Consider the following 17,031-nt stretch of genomic DNA (forward strand, 5'->3'; position numbering starts at 1 on the left):
GCAGCACCCGGGGCTCAGTTGTGAGCAAACAGGCAATGATTTACAGACACGGGCAGGAGGTTGGACCGAGAGCTCCCCTGGAACCGCAGGAGGTGGGTTCAGGGCCTTCCCTGCAGCCCAGGGGAACGTGCAAACTCTGGGAGTTGAGGGAACAGCACATCCCCAAAACCAGCTGTTCATTTTCTTTTCTTATAGAAAAATCAGGGTTTGTGTTTTGTTTTGTTTTTTTTTTTCTCAGAAAGTTTATTATTTTGGGTATAATCAGTCTCTTTTTGTTCATGCGGCTGGTAAACCAAAATTAAGTTATTTGAAACATTAACTGGACTATACAAGAATAAAAACTTGAGTATGTGCATAAATTCTTCCAGGATTAAGCTAGACACAACAATACAGGAAGAGTGTGACTTGTTCTTCCATCTCTGTGTGACCGTGACTGTATTATTTCCGTATCTGTGTGTCCTTATTAGTCACAGGTTTGTGGAGTAGCTGCTCTGAGCATTTCTGTAAACCACTCGTGTAGTGTCAATGCACTTGTTTAAAATGCTGTCGTAGCCTCTTGGATAAAGTGCATTAAAATGGTTTGAATGCATCATCAGGAGCAGCTGTTTGTCTTCTGCATGTTAATTGCTTTGGCACATGCAGCTGTTTTCACTCCCAGTTCCACCCAGGCAGAAGATGCAGTTTCTCCCAATAGGAATTATTGGGGCAGTGGGTGAGTCCCACCACGTTACCTGTGAAGACTGGCCATGGTTGGGGGAGCTCCTCCAGGTTCTCAAGCCCAGGAGCCCTTGTCAAGTCTCAGAGGTGCACCGGGGGACAAGGACAGGCTCTGGATGTCACACAACCTCTGTCCGTACAGATATTGGCGTGAGCCGAATCTCAGCTGTGTTTTCCCTGTCCTCAGCCTCTTCCAAGTCTGTCAGAAGCAGCTTGATATACCTAGATGTAACTCATTAGTAAGTGCTAAAGTAAACATTGGTTGCCCCACAGGAGATTTTTAAAGGACAAGTTGAACAAACGTTTCCTTTGGGGGTTTTCAATACAACTAAGCAAAGCAGGTTTGCTGAAACCTCAGCGACATTATGGCTTTTAAACCCAGTGAGCAGGAACAGGGTTAGAGAAAGATTAACCCTGGGGAAACGTGGCTGTTGTAACCCTTACCTTACAAATAAGCCGTCAGACATGCATCTGAGAGACTCAACAGCAAACCCAACCTGAACCCTCTCCAATGACTAAAATAGATCTTGGCCACCGTACAGTAACGACAAGACTCTGCTGTGAATGTGACCAGCCCCATCTCCTATGTCCTGGTCACCCCAGCTGGTTCCTCCTTCAGGTCTTGGTGGCTTGACACTGGTCAGCATTACACCTGCGTGGAAAATGTCACCTATTCTTGAGCTGAACTTACCTCAATCAGATGCAATTCTCACATAATCCAAGACCCCTTCAGACTGTAGGTTTCTAGGAAAAGTCCTTCCTTGGCTGCCCTGGTGCATTAAAACAGGTGAGTGTTGCTCTCACCACCAACAAGGTGTATTTAGAGCACGTCTACACTAAACCAGGACTCAGAGACCCCAAGGCCCCAGGTTCACCCCTGCTCTGAAGGCAGTTTTACCCATTCACGTAACACTCCAGCAGCACCAACAGCCGCACTTGCAAAATTACTTCTGAACTATTTCAATAGTTGTGGCACTAGGACTCTCCACATCCAACTGCTCCACCAAAGCTCTACGGGTTTAACTGGAGCAAGTGCAACAGCTGGAAGAGGAGGTGAGGAAAGGGAGAGGAGAGGGGAAAATATGGGATCAAACTGCACACACAAAACAGTTTTTCTTTTTATTATGAAAACAAAACAAATACCCAGGACCAGGGTCCATAATTACCAGTAACATCAAAGATTACCTTCTAACTTTTTTAAAATTCTGTTGTGTTTGAGGCCAGCAATTGCAATAAACAAGCTAAACTACTTACATTGACTCATTTCTTTTCAGTAACTGACATTTACAGGAATATACTAGAAATGGCACTAAAAAGTTGTAAGAAAAAGAGTTACGGCAAATTTGCATGCACATCATACAGAAAAGTAACATTTTTTTTTTAAATATTAAAAAAATCTCAAAAAAAGAACAAAACCAAAAATACAACAACAAATCTTTCTGGATTGGTTATGCCAGCATCAGGGATAAGTTAAGTGGCCCGTGTCAAATCCTAGCTGGTGGTTTATTTCTTTTTAAAAACGACATTTAAAAAGATATGCAAATACCATTTCTTTAAAAAAATGCATCCCATTGTTTTACAAGATAATGCTGCTGTAGTGTAATGAAACCTTACCCTAAATTTCCTTTCAACAATGCAGAACCTGCCCACAGTTAGCCCTAGTGGTAACTGCTCGTTTGAGAACGTGTCTCTTTAAAATCCAGTACTAAAAGGTTGTGGTTTTTCTTGGTCATGCCCCGACCCCTTCCCCTCAGCTCCAACCCCAACGTTATAAAACACCATTCCTTTCAAAACAAGGAAAAAATTAAACACTGGTCTAAGAGTCCCCAAAACGAAGAACTAGAGCAGGTAAATGCAGTCTGCTTCTACCACACCAAGAACATGGACAGAGACCCCCCCGCCAGGTAACTAGTTTGTATCTTTAAATACACACGCAGAGGTGAGTGCGTGTGGGTGCAACTATTATACACCCTCCCAAAGAACAGTTACACAGTCCTGAAATATCAGTTCTACAGTTACAAACCCTGTCGGTAGGAAAGTTTAAAATCACATCAATACAAAACTGAAATGATTTTGTACAGACAACATTTGGTTCGTGGAAAACTGTCGTACGCAACAGATTCCTTTAGTGGATGGATCAGGGCTGAGCCCGTGGGATGCGGATCTCCCACCCAGCCCCAGGAACAGGCTGACCTTACAATCAGATAAAGTTCCACAAAGTTTTTAAAGGTGCAGTAATGCTGGTTGATTGATAACAGGTCTGGCCAGATATTGTTTTGTCCAAACAGGAATTCGTCAGAAAAAACAGTTTCAATAAAACTATTTGCGCATATGTATACATATGAAATCATACTGATTTCAGTGAAGTTTCCCCTGGAAAACAAAGTTAAACTTTGTTTGTTCAAGAAAAATTCTACCATAAAAATTTCTTTTTTTAATTCTTAAGTTTTAAAATGTTATTTCAAATGTTAAATGTTTGATCATTTTAAAGATCTCTCAATTACATCTGTACTGACGTGTCATGCAATACAAACTCAGTTAAATAAATGCTCTATTGTTTCAGTTCCCAACTCGTTTAAGGGCTGCTGCTACTTACTATGGACTGAAAACATCTCTTCTTTCCTGGATATACAAGAGGCACCACTACTGACACGTCAGAGATAACGAGCACTACAATGTGAAAATGAAAAAGCGTAAGAACAACATTTTGAAATCGAGAGTCACCAGTTTCTTTCCTGAAATGACGGTCACACTGAAACGGATTTCTCCTCTGAACTGCCATTTCATCGGGAACACCCTGCGTTCCACGGCGACAGAAGTTACTACTGAACAGCAGCCCAAGTCGCAGTTGGGTGTTATCAAAGATACGCAGGTGGTTTTTCATATTCCTTGGTGGTTTTGGTTGCTTGTTTATCTCGCAAATCCCCAAGCAAGGACAAGTTTGCCACATAAACCCGGGATCCTCTGGCACTGCAGACAGTCCCAGGCCAGGCCGCTTTCCATCACTTCACACTTGGTCCCCAGCCCTTTGGTTCTCACCTTCCCACTGGTGTCAGGGGGACAGACCTCGGTGTCCCAGCGGAACATCTGCACCCTGGTTGTCCCCGATGTCCAAGGTGCTGCAGAGCCGGGTCCCCAGGCTTCGGGTGGCGGTGACGCTGACGAGAGCTGCCGCTGGGTTTGTTCTGCACTGCGTTACATTAAGGGCACAGCTCAGGTTAATGCGCATGGGAAAAGGTTTCCAGCCGGGAAAACTGGGAGCTTGTTTATCCAAGTTGTTACGGTATTGACTTGGTTGCAATTAATCATAATATCAGTTGGTTTTGATAATGCGAGTCTCAGACAATAGGAGAAGCACAGATGAAACCCAACCTCCTTAAAAAAAAAAAACCTAAGCTCTTAATTAGGTGCATATTACATTTCCTCATAGTAAATACTGAAAATATATTACTAAGGATCTGTCTAGGTGAAGTTTTTGTTAAGGGCAGAATTTTTAAAAAGTATAGGAACTAAAAATAACTCCACTGTTAAAAGAAAAACTATTAATTTCAGTAAGAATCACCCTAGTTCATCCACTTGCAAATACTATGGGAAACTATCTGCAAAGACGCGAGAGCCTCCTGCCAATGGGCCCAGCACCCTAGGGGCTGCAAAAGGAGCCAGGATAGCCAGCAAACTCCAGGAGGATCTCAGTGGCTCACAGCAGCACTCTCAGCGCTTTGAAACAACAAAACCAAACCAAAACACACCAACCAAAACAAAAAAAGGGGGAGTTTTTTCTACAGCAAACTGTGGGGAGTATGTTATTGTCACTACACAGATAGGACATGGACAGAGACACGTCAGCTGTAGGAGATGCACGTCTGAGCACCCAAATGCTGATCAGTGAAAGACAGATATAAATATATATAGGCAAGAATAAAATTCTTGCTAATTCCGTCTCCTAAATGTCTAAGTGTTTGTGTCTAAAATCTCAGGTGATGGGCAGTAAGTGACGGGCAGGTGAGTGTGGATGTGGTTAGAAGTGCAAATCTCTTTATGATAGAAAGAATTTACAATAACTTTCTGCCCTTCAGGTTACAAATTTTATATAATTATAGTAGTGGTGTTTTCCTAAAATTGGATCGTGAAAGAAAAAAAATCACTGTTCTACAAAACAATAAAGTGGGGGCAAAAGAGCCCTCTGGAAATATTACAGGAAATATAATAATGTGCTGTATCAAGGAATTGTATCTACCTGTACATCTCCGAAATCTGTATAAAACAGGAAAAAATGGAGCTGGGGTGAAAAGATAAAGAACATCCCAAACATGACAGAGCACCAGACACAAGACAGACCGGAATGTAGCACCTGTTGGTATAAAGTCCATTGGATTTAAATAAAGTATCAGATTTTTATTTGCTTTTTTTGTTGTGTGGGGGTTTGGTTTTGTTTCATTTTGTTTTTTCAATCTGATTCAAACCACTTGAAAAGCCTGCATTTCTGTTAGCCTGCATAACGCAGCTTTGGTTTTGTTATTTTTTAATAAGTTTTAAATGACCAGTGGCATTTAATAAATAAAGTACTTGTATATACACAAAATTAGGGACAGTGAAAGCAGACTGTATGGCAGCAATGCAAGTCAAATTGTTAGGCTGGACTAAAACTGCAAGCCTTAAAAAATCGTCTATTTTTTTCTCCCTTTCCTCTTTTTTCTCTGTATTGAGGTGTAAGCATTTCAATGTCTGGAAACCTGTCCCCCCGCATGACACGCAGTAGCATATTCCTCTCCTAGGAGCTCACTGCTGAAATAAGGAGGGGAAACAAAAGGAAACAAAACCAAACCCAAACACACACAACATCCCTCTGTAAATCTCCTGCCAGCTCAGCCTCAGGTGGAGCTCAAGCGCTCCTTTATTTTAAGCCCGGACTGAGGTGCTTGTCATGGAGAAAGTAATTAAGCACGTGTCTAATAACGAGCGCATGACTTGCCCTGGTCACTCTGCAAGGATCACTCTGGGGTCCAGCTGTGAACTTCCAGCCAGACACTGGTTTCAATTAAATGAAAACTTTTCATACAGAGTGTCCATTTCCTGGAAATTAGCTATTTGATGTTAAAAAACTGAGCGTCCCTTGCTCCTTTTTTTGCAACATATCCCCAAGCAAAATGAAATTTGAGTGAAAAAAAGTAAATTCAGTGACTTATATATTGCTCATGTGCTTGAAGTTGTAATACATTCATGCTCAAATACCTTCCTGAACGGGTGCCCTTGCCTCTACCAAGATTAAAAAAAAAGCATGTTAGCAATCCACAGTACATGAGAATTTTTTGATTTTTTGTTTTTATGTAAAAAGATGATAGCATCTGACATTTTCATCACACTGTAGACTTTGAGATTAAGAATACTAGTGCTAATAACAAATACACCAACTAGTTCAAAAGCTAACATCTTTCAGATACAGTACCATTTTACAGAGAATTCTTTTAAAAAAAGATTAGTTTTTTACCTTGTGTGACCCAGGCAGGCTTATTAAAGAGAACATTCTGGGGAGAGGGAAGGGGCAGGAGGGAAATGTACTACAAACCTTGCAGAACTTTCTATTTATCTCCTGCTAAGAGCTCAAAAGTTCTTCCATTTTCAACCAAACTTCTTCAGTTAAAATGTATTTTAGAGACTTTATGTAAAGGGAACTATTTGTCATAAAGTCTAGTCAACACACACGCACAAAGATCTTTGACCTATTAAAAGATAGCCCCCCAAAAAAATGGAAGATAACTTTTATAACACTGAATTAAAAAATAAAATAAAAAAGTCAGAGAGAAGGGAAAAAAAAACCTGACCACCGTGAAACAAGAGCAGTATATATTAAGAAAAAGGAACACTGCAGAGCATCGGTGAGGGTGATGTCCGTTTTGTGTTTTGTGTCTAAGTGTCCGTAGCTCATTCCGAATCGCTGCTGTCCGAGCTGGAGCCGCTGGAGCTGCTGCTCCCGGACTCGGAGGAGCTGCTGCTGCTGAGCCGGGAAGGGCCTCCCGAGGGAGCCGAGCCGGATTTCTCTGCGGGGAAGAAGGCAGTGATGTGGTTACTTGCGAGGAACTGAACTACAGAAGGTTTGCCACCAGCCTTCATGCTCTGTGGCTTCGTTCACAACTTTGTTTTGCCTGGGCAGGTTATTCACCTGCAGCCTTCGCTTGCTGCAACAAGGCCCACCACATTAGTGGATATCAAGGTTTCTCATGCTGCAGGTGACCATGAAAGTTTGGGATGCACACAGGAGAGTGGAGCAGCTGCATCCACAGTCCTGCGTGCTTCAGTGCAACCTCCCAGCCCAAGAAAACCCCACTTGACTTGTGCAAAGCTTGAAGCAGCTTGGTTTGCCCTGAAATAACCTTTTGTATCATTTTTCACACTATTGCACTACGTGGGCGCCTGGGCTTTTTTAATCCCACAATGGAGAAAACCCATCCTTTAGCTGCTCTGCGCTGCTGGTGTGTGCGCAGAGTCCTGTGCAGGCTAACACAGAACAGACAATCCTCCTTCTGAAGGATGAATTACCTGCAGGACACCTTGCATTTACAACCTGGAAGGAGCTTCCACCTGGACAGGGACCAAAGCAGCCCCCACAGAGCAGCTCAGTGACCAGCTGGGGTAACTGTCACAGAGATAAACCCAAGTCTCCAAGGCAGCAGCAGTTTTGCCTTGGTGAGGAAGTCTATATACATACGCAACTATCTGGGCACTTTTAGCACAGTAAAACCAAAGCCATTACCTTTCTTTGCAGGTTTCTTGTTGTTGTTTAGCTGCCCACTGACATCCTGTAACCGTTTTTCTAGTTCTTTCTTCTTTTCCTGAGCTAACTCTTCTTTTGACTTTGCTGCTTGCTTTTTTCCACTTGCAGCTGTGGAGGAGGAACGCACAATTTCTGAAACTGCATGGTTGCAGGTGGAAAACAGAGTGGACATCGCTATTTTACAGGGTATGTAAATCTGTGCAACCACTCTGCAGTGACACTGGTAAGATCATGTGCCCACACAGCAACTGCACACCCCAGATGGAGGACAACACATGAAGTTGTCCCCTTCATCCAATCATCATACTGTAACATGTATTTTTTAAGAGAGACCTTCTGGAAACTATTTAAGATAGAAATATCCTTGTAATAACCTTGTAATTACAGGCTACTTACCAAGTAGCTATAAGGCCAAATTACATTTGTAATTACAGAACTGTTACATGGGTTTTCTGCCCTGTAAAATAGTGTCCCATTAAAAGCTGTCAGAAGCGTCTGCCACTGTGACTTAAGATACCTCACATGCAAGAATCTACTATGTTGCTTTAAATATAAAACAAAATAAAAAGGACAAATTAAAAACCAACTGAGGCAAAGGCCGGCAGACAAGAATGTACCTGCATTAGTTCAGATGGAAACAGTGAGAGGTACCAGCAACACTCCTGCTCCTGAGCAGAAGAAATACCCCTCCAAAGATGAACTAATTGAACCCAGGTGTTGGCCAGTATCAGAAACACAAGACAGGATATTTTGCCTGATCCAGCAATGAAATACCTACATTTCTGTGTGCTGTTTAAAAGAGATTATTTAAAAAAAGACATCTTGAAACTACGGTCCTAAGAGGGTATGCTCCTGAAATCTAAGCATTGCAATAGAGAGCAGAGAGCCCAGAGCACAGCTGGGGTCAGGCCTGCCAGCCCAGGGTGTGCCAGTCTCAGAAGAACAGACAGACAGACATCTGAGGTTCTTTATCTGTGTTAGTCTACATTTTGGTTCAAAAACAAAAGGATGCTTCTTTTTCCTAACAACTCTGGAAAATCTCTTCCTGAGCTATTCCAATAGTGAAGGACTTGGAGCAATTAAAAATAAAACAAAGCAGTATATTAAAAAGCAAAAGGAAGGGTCAAAGTCTGAGCTTTACTTAGGCCTATCTGAAAGTCCTCTGGTAAGAAATAGGGGTGCTCTGCAAGAGCTGTGAGTAGCTATTGTGTTGTACTCCTAACAGAACAACTCCCTCTTCACCGACAAGCAGGTGGACAGAGCCAGGACCACTTCAGGTAAGCCATGCTGTCACTATTCAGCTGGAGCTAAACTCTCAAGAGGCCACAACAATTCACTCTCTGTGGATGAGGAACAGAGAACAGTCTGTCCTGTAGCATACCAAACACTCACCAGCGCATTAACATTAATCCTCTGATCTGATAGAGACTGAGGGTAATAGAGTGATCATACCACTTAGGAAGAGCGTTTTTGGGGTGAATGCACAATTTGGACACTTACACCCAGAATCCGCAGGGTGCTCAGGTGACTTTGTGCAAGTCATTTATTCCCTTGGTGTTTCAGATCCCAACCACGCTTTTTGTTTCCTTCCTAATTAGATGCTAAACTATTCAGGAAAAGAAACTGATCCTTCCAGATGTGTGCACATAACACCTAACACAATGAGACTGAAACCTTTATAGTGCCTTCTAGATTCTAGATAAGTAATAAAGGTATCACATGGGTCTTGTGGAGGAACACAATAGTCCTCCAGGTCTCCACGGCATGACATCATGGGAAGAAAGAACAGAACAATAGAAAGTTTCTGTACATTTTCTTGGGAGAAAAGAATCTCTAAAAATGCCTGTCATCACATACCCAACAGCTGGATTATAGAATCCCAATACACATGCCCTGACTCCAAAGCTGAGCCCAAGAGCTGGTGGGGGAACACGTGCCCCAGGAGGTAACTTACAAAACGGTTTCCTTTGTTTTTTCTGTAAACAAGATTTCACGTATCTCTCCAGTTCTCGTAAAGTTGTGGGCTTCAATGTTTCAAAATCTATTTCTATCTCGTCGGGATTGGAGTCTCTGAGGGAAGGTTCCCGTGACTGGATGATGTGCACCACCCTGCCCAGTTTCTCTCCAGGCAGGCGATTGATGTCCAAGCTGAGTTGTCGTTTCTCATCATAGGTCATGGGTAGACCTTCCTCCTCTTCGTCTGAATCGTAGGTTGCAGGTGCCTGTTTGCCTCCCTTCTTGGGCTGCCTGGGGGGTTGGTAAGTATGGAAACATTCATGGGTATATAAAATGCAATAACTCCTTTTTTTCTACCCCCGCCTTGGAACAAACATCCCAATGCTCTTGGCTTTGAACCTCTAGCCAGATGGCTTAAACAGCACCACAACTTCTGAAAAAGTTCAGAAATCTGACATCAGCTGTTCTACTCCTATTATATTTTAGCCCCGTAAGGCATGACAAGCCCATGTAGCAGCAGGGGGGCAGCAATGAAATGGCACATTCGTGCTGGCTGCACAAAAGGCAAAAACCAAAACCTTATCTGAGAGTGATCTGGCAAGGACTCTTAAGAGAGACGGACAGTGGAAATATGACTGTTCTACTGCCAGCTCTAACTTAAAGACTCCCTGGAGTTGTCTGGGAATAGGGACACAATTCAGCAGCAAATTAACTGCTGTGACAACTGAGCTTCACCAGGAATCCAATGGGGACAGAAGAACTGGGCTGGAAGCTCTTGGCATCCCCTTTAAGACAACATGCAGAAGGCTCTTACCTGTTAGCTGTGGTTGTGCTGTTAGCTTTCTTTGCTGGGGCTTTCTTCTGTTGGGTTTGTTTCGGTGGTTGAGCCACCTTGGGTTTCTTATCTTCCTCAGCTTTTACTTTGTGCTTTTCTTTTTCCTTCTCTTTATCTTTCTTTTTCTTCTCTTTTTCCTTCTTCTCTTTTTTTTTCTTTGGTTTGTTCACTGGTGCTTGTGACAATGCAGCCAGCTGCTCATGGACGGCCTTTAGCTGGGGGAGAACAGGGGAAAAATTAACCAGAGTTCAAGGCAAGAGAGCTGATGCCTCCACACACCCTTCCTCTACACCCCAGTGTGTAAGTACATTCCAAAGCCACCGATCAAGCAGTCTAGTGATTGAACTCAGGAGACTTTGTTTGATTTGAAATTCTTTAAAAAAACTGCAGTGCAAGTACGCAGAACCTGACCCACATGAAAATGTGTTCTTGTTTTATAGGGGTAAATAAAAATTAAGCTTAATAGCTCCATCTAGAGTCCTGACAATTTGGTCTCTGAAATCCTGGGTTCACTTTGTGGCTCTCCTACTAGCTTGCTTTGAGACACCGGATAAGCTATTTTATTAGTTCTTTGTTATATTACGGTAGCACACAAAAACGCCACAGCATCTGCATAATAAGAAAGGCCGTGACTTAGGCGTTTGCAACCACAACAGTCAGAACAGCTCACTTCTAGAGATGGGGTACTTGGAGGACAATACTGCACAGGAAGCTTGTGCCAGATTTTGTTATGCCTGAGGTCACACATAAAATGGGGGTCTCTGTTCTTCCAAGATCCCTGGCATTGTGTGCACCTTCATTCATGCGCTGGGATCCCAGAAGGAAGCACAGACCATCAGCACTGAGAATAGCTATGTCAAAGAAAATTAACATCACATCAAACATGCACTTTTTTCACAGCTGAGCATTTTTCCCCTTTAGCTGGCAGAAAGGAGATTGCTTTGCTGCATCCTGGCCTAAATGGGATTTTTAAGAACAAAATTAAACCCTTCCTCCTGCTCTGCCCTTTCTATTGCACAGACACACACAACTTGGCCACTGCAATACCTGCTCCTGGAGCTCTGCCAGCCGAGTCGCTCGCTCTTCTTCTGAGTCCGAGCTGTCCGAGTCAGAAGAGCTCTCCTCGCTGCTGTGGCTGCTCTCTGTGCTTTTGCTCACCACTGGTGCTGTTGGTGGAGGCGGAGGTGGGGCCTCTGCGGGCTCATCGGGCATCTTTGCAAACCTCATCTCAAAGACATCCTACAAAGAGGGAGGAAAAACTGGTGACGAAAGGAGCCTCCGCCACCAAGACCACACTTTGGCCTTTTAAACACACCAGACACCCCAATATGGGTCAGGGTCTTGCTGCACTACACGAGCTGCTGTACAAGTAAATAATCATGTACAGATGGGCAAACTTATTCCATAAGCCCAAGAAAATTATCTCATTACTTTATAGAGCGACAATCATAACATTTTTGGAGCAGAATGTGGCTTTAGGCCATGCCATATGATGAGCACAACAGTTCTGCAGCAGAGAACGTTGCTCTTTCCAAGGGCTGGAGAAACCACCAACTCGCTCTCCCTTGCTGGTGCCAAGAGCAGATCCATGCTTGGATCTCCAAACTGACACCTTGTAGCTGAACTAAACGTACTCTGGAAGTCGCATTTGCCAACACCTTTACCTGGAGCTTCCTGGCCATCGCTACCACTTCGTGGTCTGGAGGATTGTACTTGTAACAATTAGAGAACATTAACCGAATATCTGCTGCAAAACCTTGTGCATCCTGGTATTCGCGACTGTCCATTTTTTTCTGCAAACAAACAAGCCAAAAGGGAAAGGGGAAAAAAGCCATAAGCAAAAGGCATTTGTAGCAACCGCATGGAGGACACGTGCATCTCGGAGACAGCTCAGAACAGCCTAAAAAAATCACATTTCTCTACGAGAACAGTAGTTTGATCAAGCTTATTAGTTCCTAAATAACATCCAGAGTTTCTGTTTTTTAAAACAAGCAAGCAAACAAACACCAGACAACCAAAGAAGCTGATATTGTTCCATAACAGTTTAAACACTTTAAGATTCTAAATTTGGGTTGTTTTCTTTTTCTAAATAGTACTATATAAATCTGCCAGGGCCCACATTCTATTAGAAAATAGAGTCATTTAGAAAAAGGGTTTGCTGGATCAGAAACTGATGTAAACATGGAAAGAAAGGGCATGAGTCAACAAGCAACCAAGTTACAATTACAGGAGCACCTTAAGCATATATTTCTATGTGCTGCTTGGGTGTATTTGTCCTGTAAATCTGAAAGGGCAGAAAATATCAAGACCACCTAACTCTGTCTTCCTGCTAACACTGGGCATGAATTTTGCCAACTTGCATCTGGAGTCAGATGGGCAAAGTTGTCCTTGGTCTCCCAGACAACCACCAAGACATCAATGAGTTCTCACATTCTTTCCATATCAAATCCCAAACACTGGGGGGTTGAAGAAAACATTAACCCTCTCCCAGGGTGCTATCTTCTTATTCTCAAACTAAATGCAAAACAATGACTGTGCTGGCTATGAAAAAGAAAAGTTTCTCACTGCATTAAGAAAACAAGCTCCATTTCAGTCAAACCAGCACACCCTGTGAATCTGAAAGGGCAGAGAAGATCACAACCTGTGACTTTCTGCTAACACCACGCATGAATCTGGCAATTCCTACAGCAAGACAGGTATTTACAGTTACTACAATACCTACTTTTGATTTAAAAGTCCAACTGATAGAGAACAGATACAGAATTCACCCTTTATGAACTTATAATGTTGTTTCCTAGTGTAGTGAGGATAAGCATCAGGAACTAAACATTTGCACATTGTTGCTTTATTTTTCCACTCTCACTTTTGTCCATTTCTCTTGCTGTTTGGGTGTGAATGACTTGGGTTTAGAGAATAGTTCACAGCATTTCTAGAACTTAACTGATTTTATGCGTATGTTACTACTCTGTATGAAACCTTAGCTCCACTTACTCCTACCAAAAGGAAAAAGCAGCTAACACTAGATTCCATTTGCATTTAAAAGACCCAGGTTTAAAGAAATTATCTGTTTGCCAAGTGGTTGCAGGCCCCTGTTTTGCATGACTTGTGCACTTGCATCCCCCATCTGCAGTAAGAACCCCTGCACCATCACAGCTGAATGGCACAGCACATCAGAGCACGGCACGCTCCTTCTAGGTACAGCATCGTATTTGCCAAAGAACACAAGAAGAATCATGAATGCAGCTGCCCTTTTGTCACCTGGGCATTTAAGACAATCCCAGACACTGGCTCAAGTGGCAGCAAACCACTTTTGGTGTGCCAGTGACAGCCAGCAGAAATACTTCCTGCACATCGAAGAAAGTCTCACCTCCAACACCACCAGTTCCAATGGCCAGCTGACAAGCAGAAGATGAGAACTAGGAAAAAAAACACACAGCTTCGCTCCACTGATATTTAGGAAGGATTCAGAGAAACCTCCCAGTCTGCTGGGAGAAACACCTTGAATATTGGGCCATACTAAGCTAAGCTCTTGAAGAGCCAGGCATGAACCACACAAGCATCACAGTGTTTCCTCTCCTCCCTGAGTACCAGGTGATCATCACGTTGCGGTTGGAATTGCTCAGTGTAAGCCTATCGGGACCACACATCATGCCAACAAGTAGACAGGCAGCAGTTTCTGGAAATGGGATACTATCAATTGAATCCTATGAAATACAGCACCTCTTCTTCTCAGGGTGCAACACAATCCCAAGGATACAAGTTTAAACAGCCAGACTATCCACAAAGAGGAGAGGATGCCATCATACAGTCTGTTTTGCAGGGCAGAAAAAAAAAGATGTCCCAGGTTACGGGAACAAAAAGGAGAGGGGAAGGAAGCAAAATATAAAAATATCCAGATGATATCCAAACAGGTTCAGTTTTCCACCCCTGTCCCTTCCCCCTCCCCCAGAAGGAGCCAGTCCTCTGCAATCAGAGGGCTGTGACACCCTGCAAAAGAGGTGGTAAATGTGGACGTACTTTAACAGTACTGAGATCCATGGGGTGTTTGATAATATCGTGATAGTCATGTAATTCCAAGGCCTCTGCGTCAACAGGCTTGTAAAAGGGCCATGCATAGGCTGCATGCTTCTTGGAGAGCATCTCCTTGAGAATGCTGTCACAGTACTTGAGGTGCTCAGAGAGTTTGCCCTTCTTCCCTGCGTGCTGGGGGACCTCTCCATCTTCGAGGTCCTTCTTTGGTGGTTTGATGGGCCGGCCGCCGCTCTCCCGCCGAGCGATGATTTTGGCCTGTTTGGGGTCCGAGAGGGTTGTGGGAGACTCGCTTCGGCTGGCAGTGATTGCAGAGGTGGTGGGGGTTGTCGTGTCTGCTTTCCGCTTCACCCCCTTTTTCTGAAACAGCAGATGGACAGATTTCATCAGGACATGCCCAGCTCCCACGCTATGCTAGCAGAAGCCTAGCACAATTCATCGTTATTTTTTGAGATCTGCCTGTCCTCTGACAGAAAATACAATTACTTCACTGGGATAAATGGGACTTGTGACTAGAGGCTTCAACACGCAGTTCAGTGACTATAACACGATGTATTACTACATGTCATCTGAGCCACAGTAACCAGCCATTGCACATCTCCAACCCAACCCCAAACACGATGCAAAATGTGTTAGCTCTATGTATTTCACTGAGATTTAAACTAAGGACTCTTACCTCATGTTTGCCAAGGGAAAGGAGTGCGCCCGGTCGATTACTGCAGCTCAGGTGATGCATCGTGACTTAGTAAGTGTCAGTAACTTAACCACATGTCTGAGTCCCCAGTGGCAGGATCAGGCTATAAGTTCTGAACCAAAGCATATTAATCACCAAAGACCCATAAGCCCTCACTCACTTGTATTTAGTGGGTGTGCAAAGGTAGATTGCTTATTACGGACAAAAGCAAAGATTTAATGATTTCGCCTTAAGCAAATAAAACCCATCTCACATAAATTCAAGCTGTGACTGTCCAGTCAGCTCTCTCGTGCTCCTATGAAGGATTTATTTTGCTGGAGAGAGAGAAAGGGGAAAAAGTTCCTTAGGGAAATCTAAGGGAAATCTTAAGTAAATCCCAAGCAAGATTAATTTTGCAGCGTGTATTTGGCAAACTCACTTCTGGCTTCACCTTTGAGTTTTAAAGTCAAATTAATTCTCAGAAGCAAGTTGTTTGGACAGAAACTGAAGTACAAGACAGGCTCCTGAAGAGGACAGCTTAGCTGCAAGAAGATTTGACTCACAATTTCTCTAATAATTCCCACGTTCTAAGGTTAAATAAGCAAAACAATTCTGTGACTCTGCTGGTCCATGCAACCTCACATCAGAAAACACCAATACTATTGCAGTTAATTTCCCAGTTTAGAAAAAACACAGCTTTCTCTGAGCTATGCTTTCATCATTTTTAAAGCAAAACACGGCTTGCTCGGAAAATTCCAATTATTTAGAGCAATGTTTTAATTTACCCATAAATTAACATAGTAAATAAGCAAAACATCAATCCCAAAAGATTACTCAGTAAGGAAGACAGAACTAATGCACCCAAAACCTTCAGGCAACATCAGTCTCCTCCAACAGGAGTGACAGGCTTGTCTTGAACTGGTTTATGGCAGAGAGGGACATTCCTAGTGCTGGAGCCCACAAACCTTAAATAAATAGTACCAGTGGGTCAGTTAGAGGGAAGCGATACTTTGAGCTACGTGGTGCAAATGGGGGAAAGCTCCAACAGCCTTCTGGTTCATGGAGCATCAGCACTGGCTAAGGCCATGGTCAGAGAAGAGCCTGGAGTAATTACAGGTGATTTCACCTCAGCTTGGGTGAGGTAAAACTGCCAAAACTTTTTTCAGCCCTCTCAGACATAACAGCAAGCACGTGTCTGAGCACACCCCAAAGGGACAATGATGGCCAGAGAGGCAAGGAGTCAAATGCGAAGAGAAGGAATGTACATAACCAGCAGTGAGGGGACAAAAATAAAGCACCGCTGGGCCATATTGCTTTCTGAAGAGGAAGGGGTTGAGTTCTCCATTTACCTTGACTACCGGTGGCGTAGGAGGCACCACGGGCATTATCGGAGCGGCAGGTGGAGGGGGAGCAGCGGCAGGAGGGGCAGTGACAGGCGGGACATTAGCGGTGATGGTTGGCACGGGGGTGGCGGCAATGACAGGCGTCTGTGACATGGCTGGAGGAACGTTCTGGAACGGGGCCGGCGGGGAGACGGAAGACACGGCCACTGCTTGCTGCGCTCCTTTCAAACGACAAAGGGAAAACGCGCTGCAATGTACTGATGGCTACAAGTGCTGACAAGACATCGGGAACAAAGTGACACTGGTGTCATTGGACTGTGCAATCGTGGGCTGGGCAAAAGGTTCCCAGGCCAGAGCCACAAGATCACAAAAGTCACATTTGATTTTTACCCAGGGTTTAACAAAAAAAAATAAGAGGAATCACTGACCTAAGTTCTTGTACCACAAGTTTTAGGCCAGCCATGTGCAAGCAAAGCATTTCAAGCTTTGCGCATGGAATGTGTTGCTCTGGGAGAGTTTTCACCCCTTTTGTGTTCTCAGAGCTACTTTGCACTCAGCAGAAGAGCGAATGGAGGGACATGGCTCCTTTAGACAGCTGCTGTCCCGCACAGAACTCAATCTGGGAGTGTTTTAACTACATATGACAAATGGTAACAACCACTCCCCTATTGCCAGCTAAACACCCAAAATTCTGAAGTGCTTTGGA

At 43.6% G+C, this 17,031-nt stretch overlaps 1 protein-coding gene across 2 annotated transcripts in view; it reads right to left on the bottom strand.

Moving 5' to 3' along the window:
• Positions 1-6,177: 6,177 nt before the first annotated feature.
• The window catches only part of BRD3 (bromodomain containing 3), a 29,758-nt gene continuing 18,904 nt past the window's right edge, over positions 6,178-17,031 (bottom strand). For both annotated transcript variants that reach the window (XM_080355809.1, XM_080355808.1), the window contains 8 exons: positions 16,332-16,546; positions 14,298-14,669; positions 11,945-12,073; positions 11,328-11,519; positions 10,260-10,495; positions 9,444-9,736; positions 7,469-7,597; positions 6,178-6,755 (listed from right to left, as the gene is read on the bottom strand). In XM_080355809.1, coding sequence (XP_080211935.1) covers positions 6,640-6,755; positions 7,469-7,597; positions 9,444-9,736; positions 10,260-10,495; positions 11,328-11,519; positions 11,945-12,073; positions 14,298-14,669; positions 16,332-16,546 — 1,682 coding nt within the window. In that variant the 3' untranslated portion in view covers positions 6,178-6,639. The remainder of the gene's footprint in view (positions 6,756-7,468; positions 7,598-9,443; positions 9,737-10,259; positions 10,496-11,327; positions 11,520-11,944; positions 12,074-14,297; positions 14,670-16,331; positions 16,547-17,031) is intronic.

The sequence above is a fragment of the Nesoenas mayeri genome (genome assembly GCF_963082525.1).
Source record: "Nesoenas mayeri genome assembly, chromosome: 18".
Classification (NCBI taxonomy): domain Eukaryota; kingdom Metazoa; phylum Chordata; class Aves; order Columbiformes; family Columbidae; genus Nesoenas; species Nesoenas mayeri.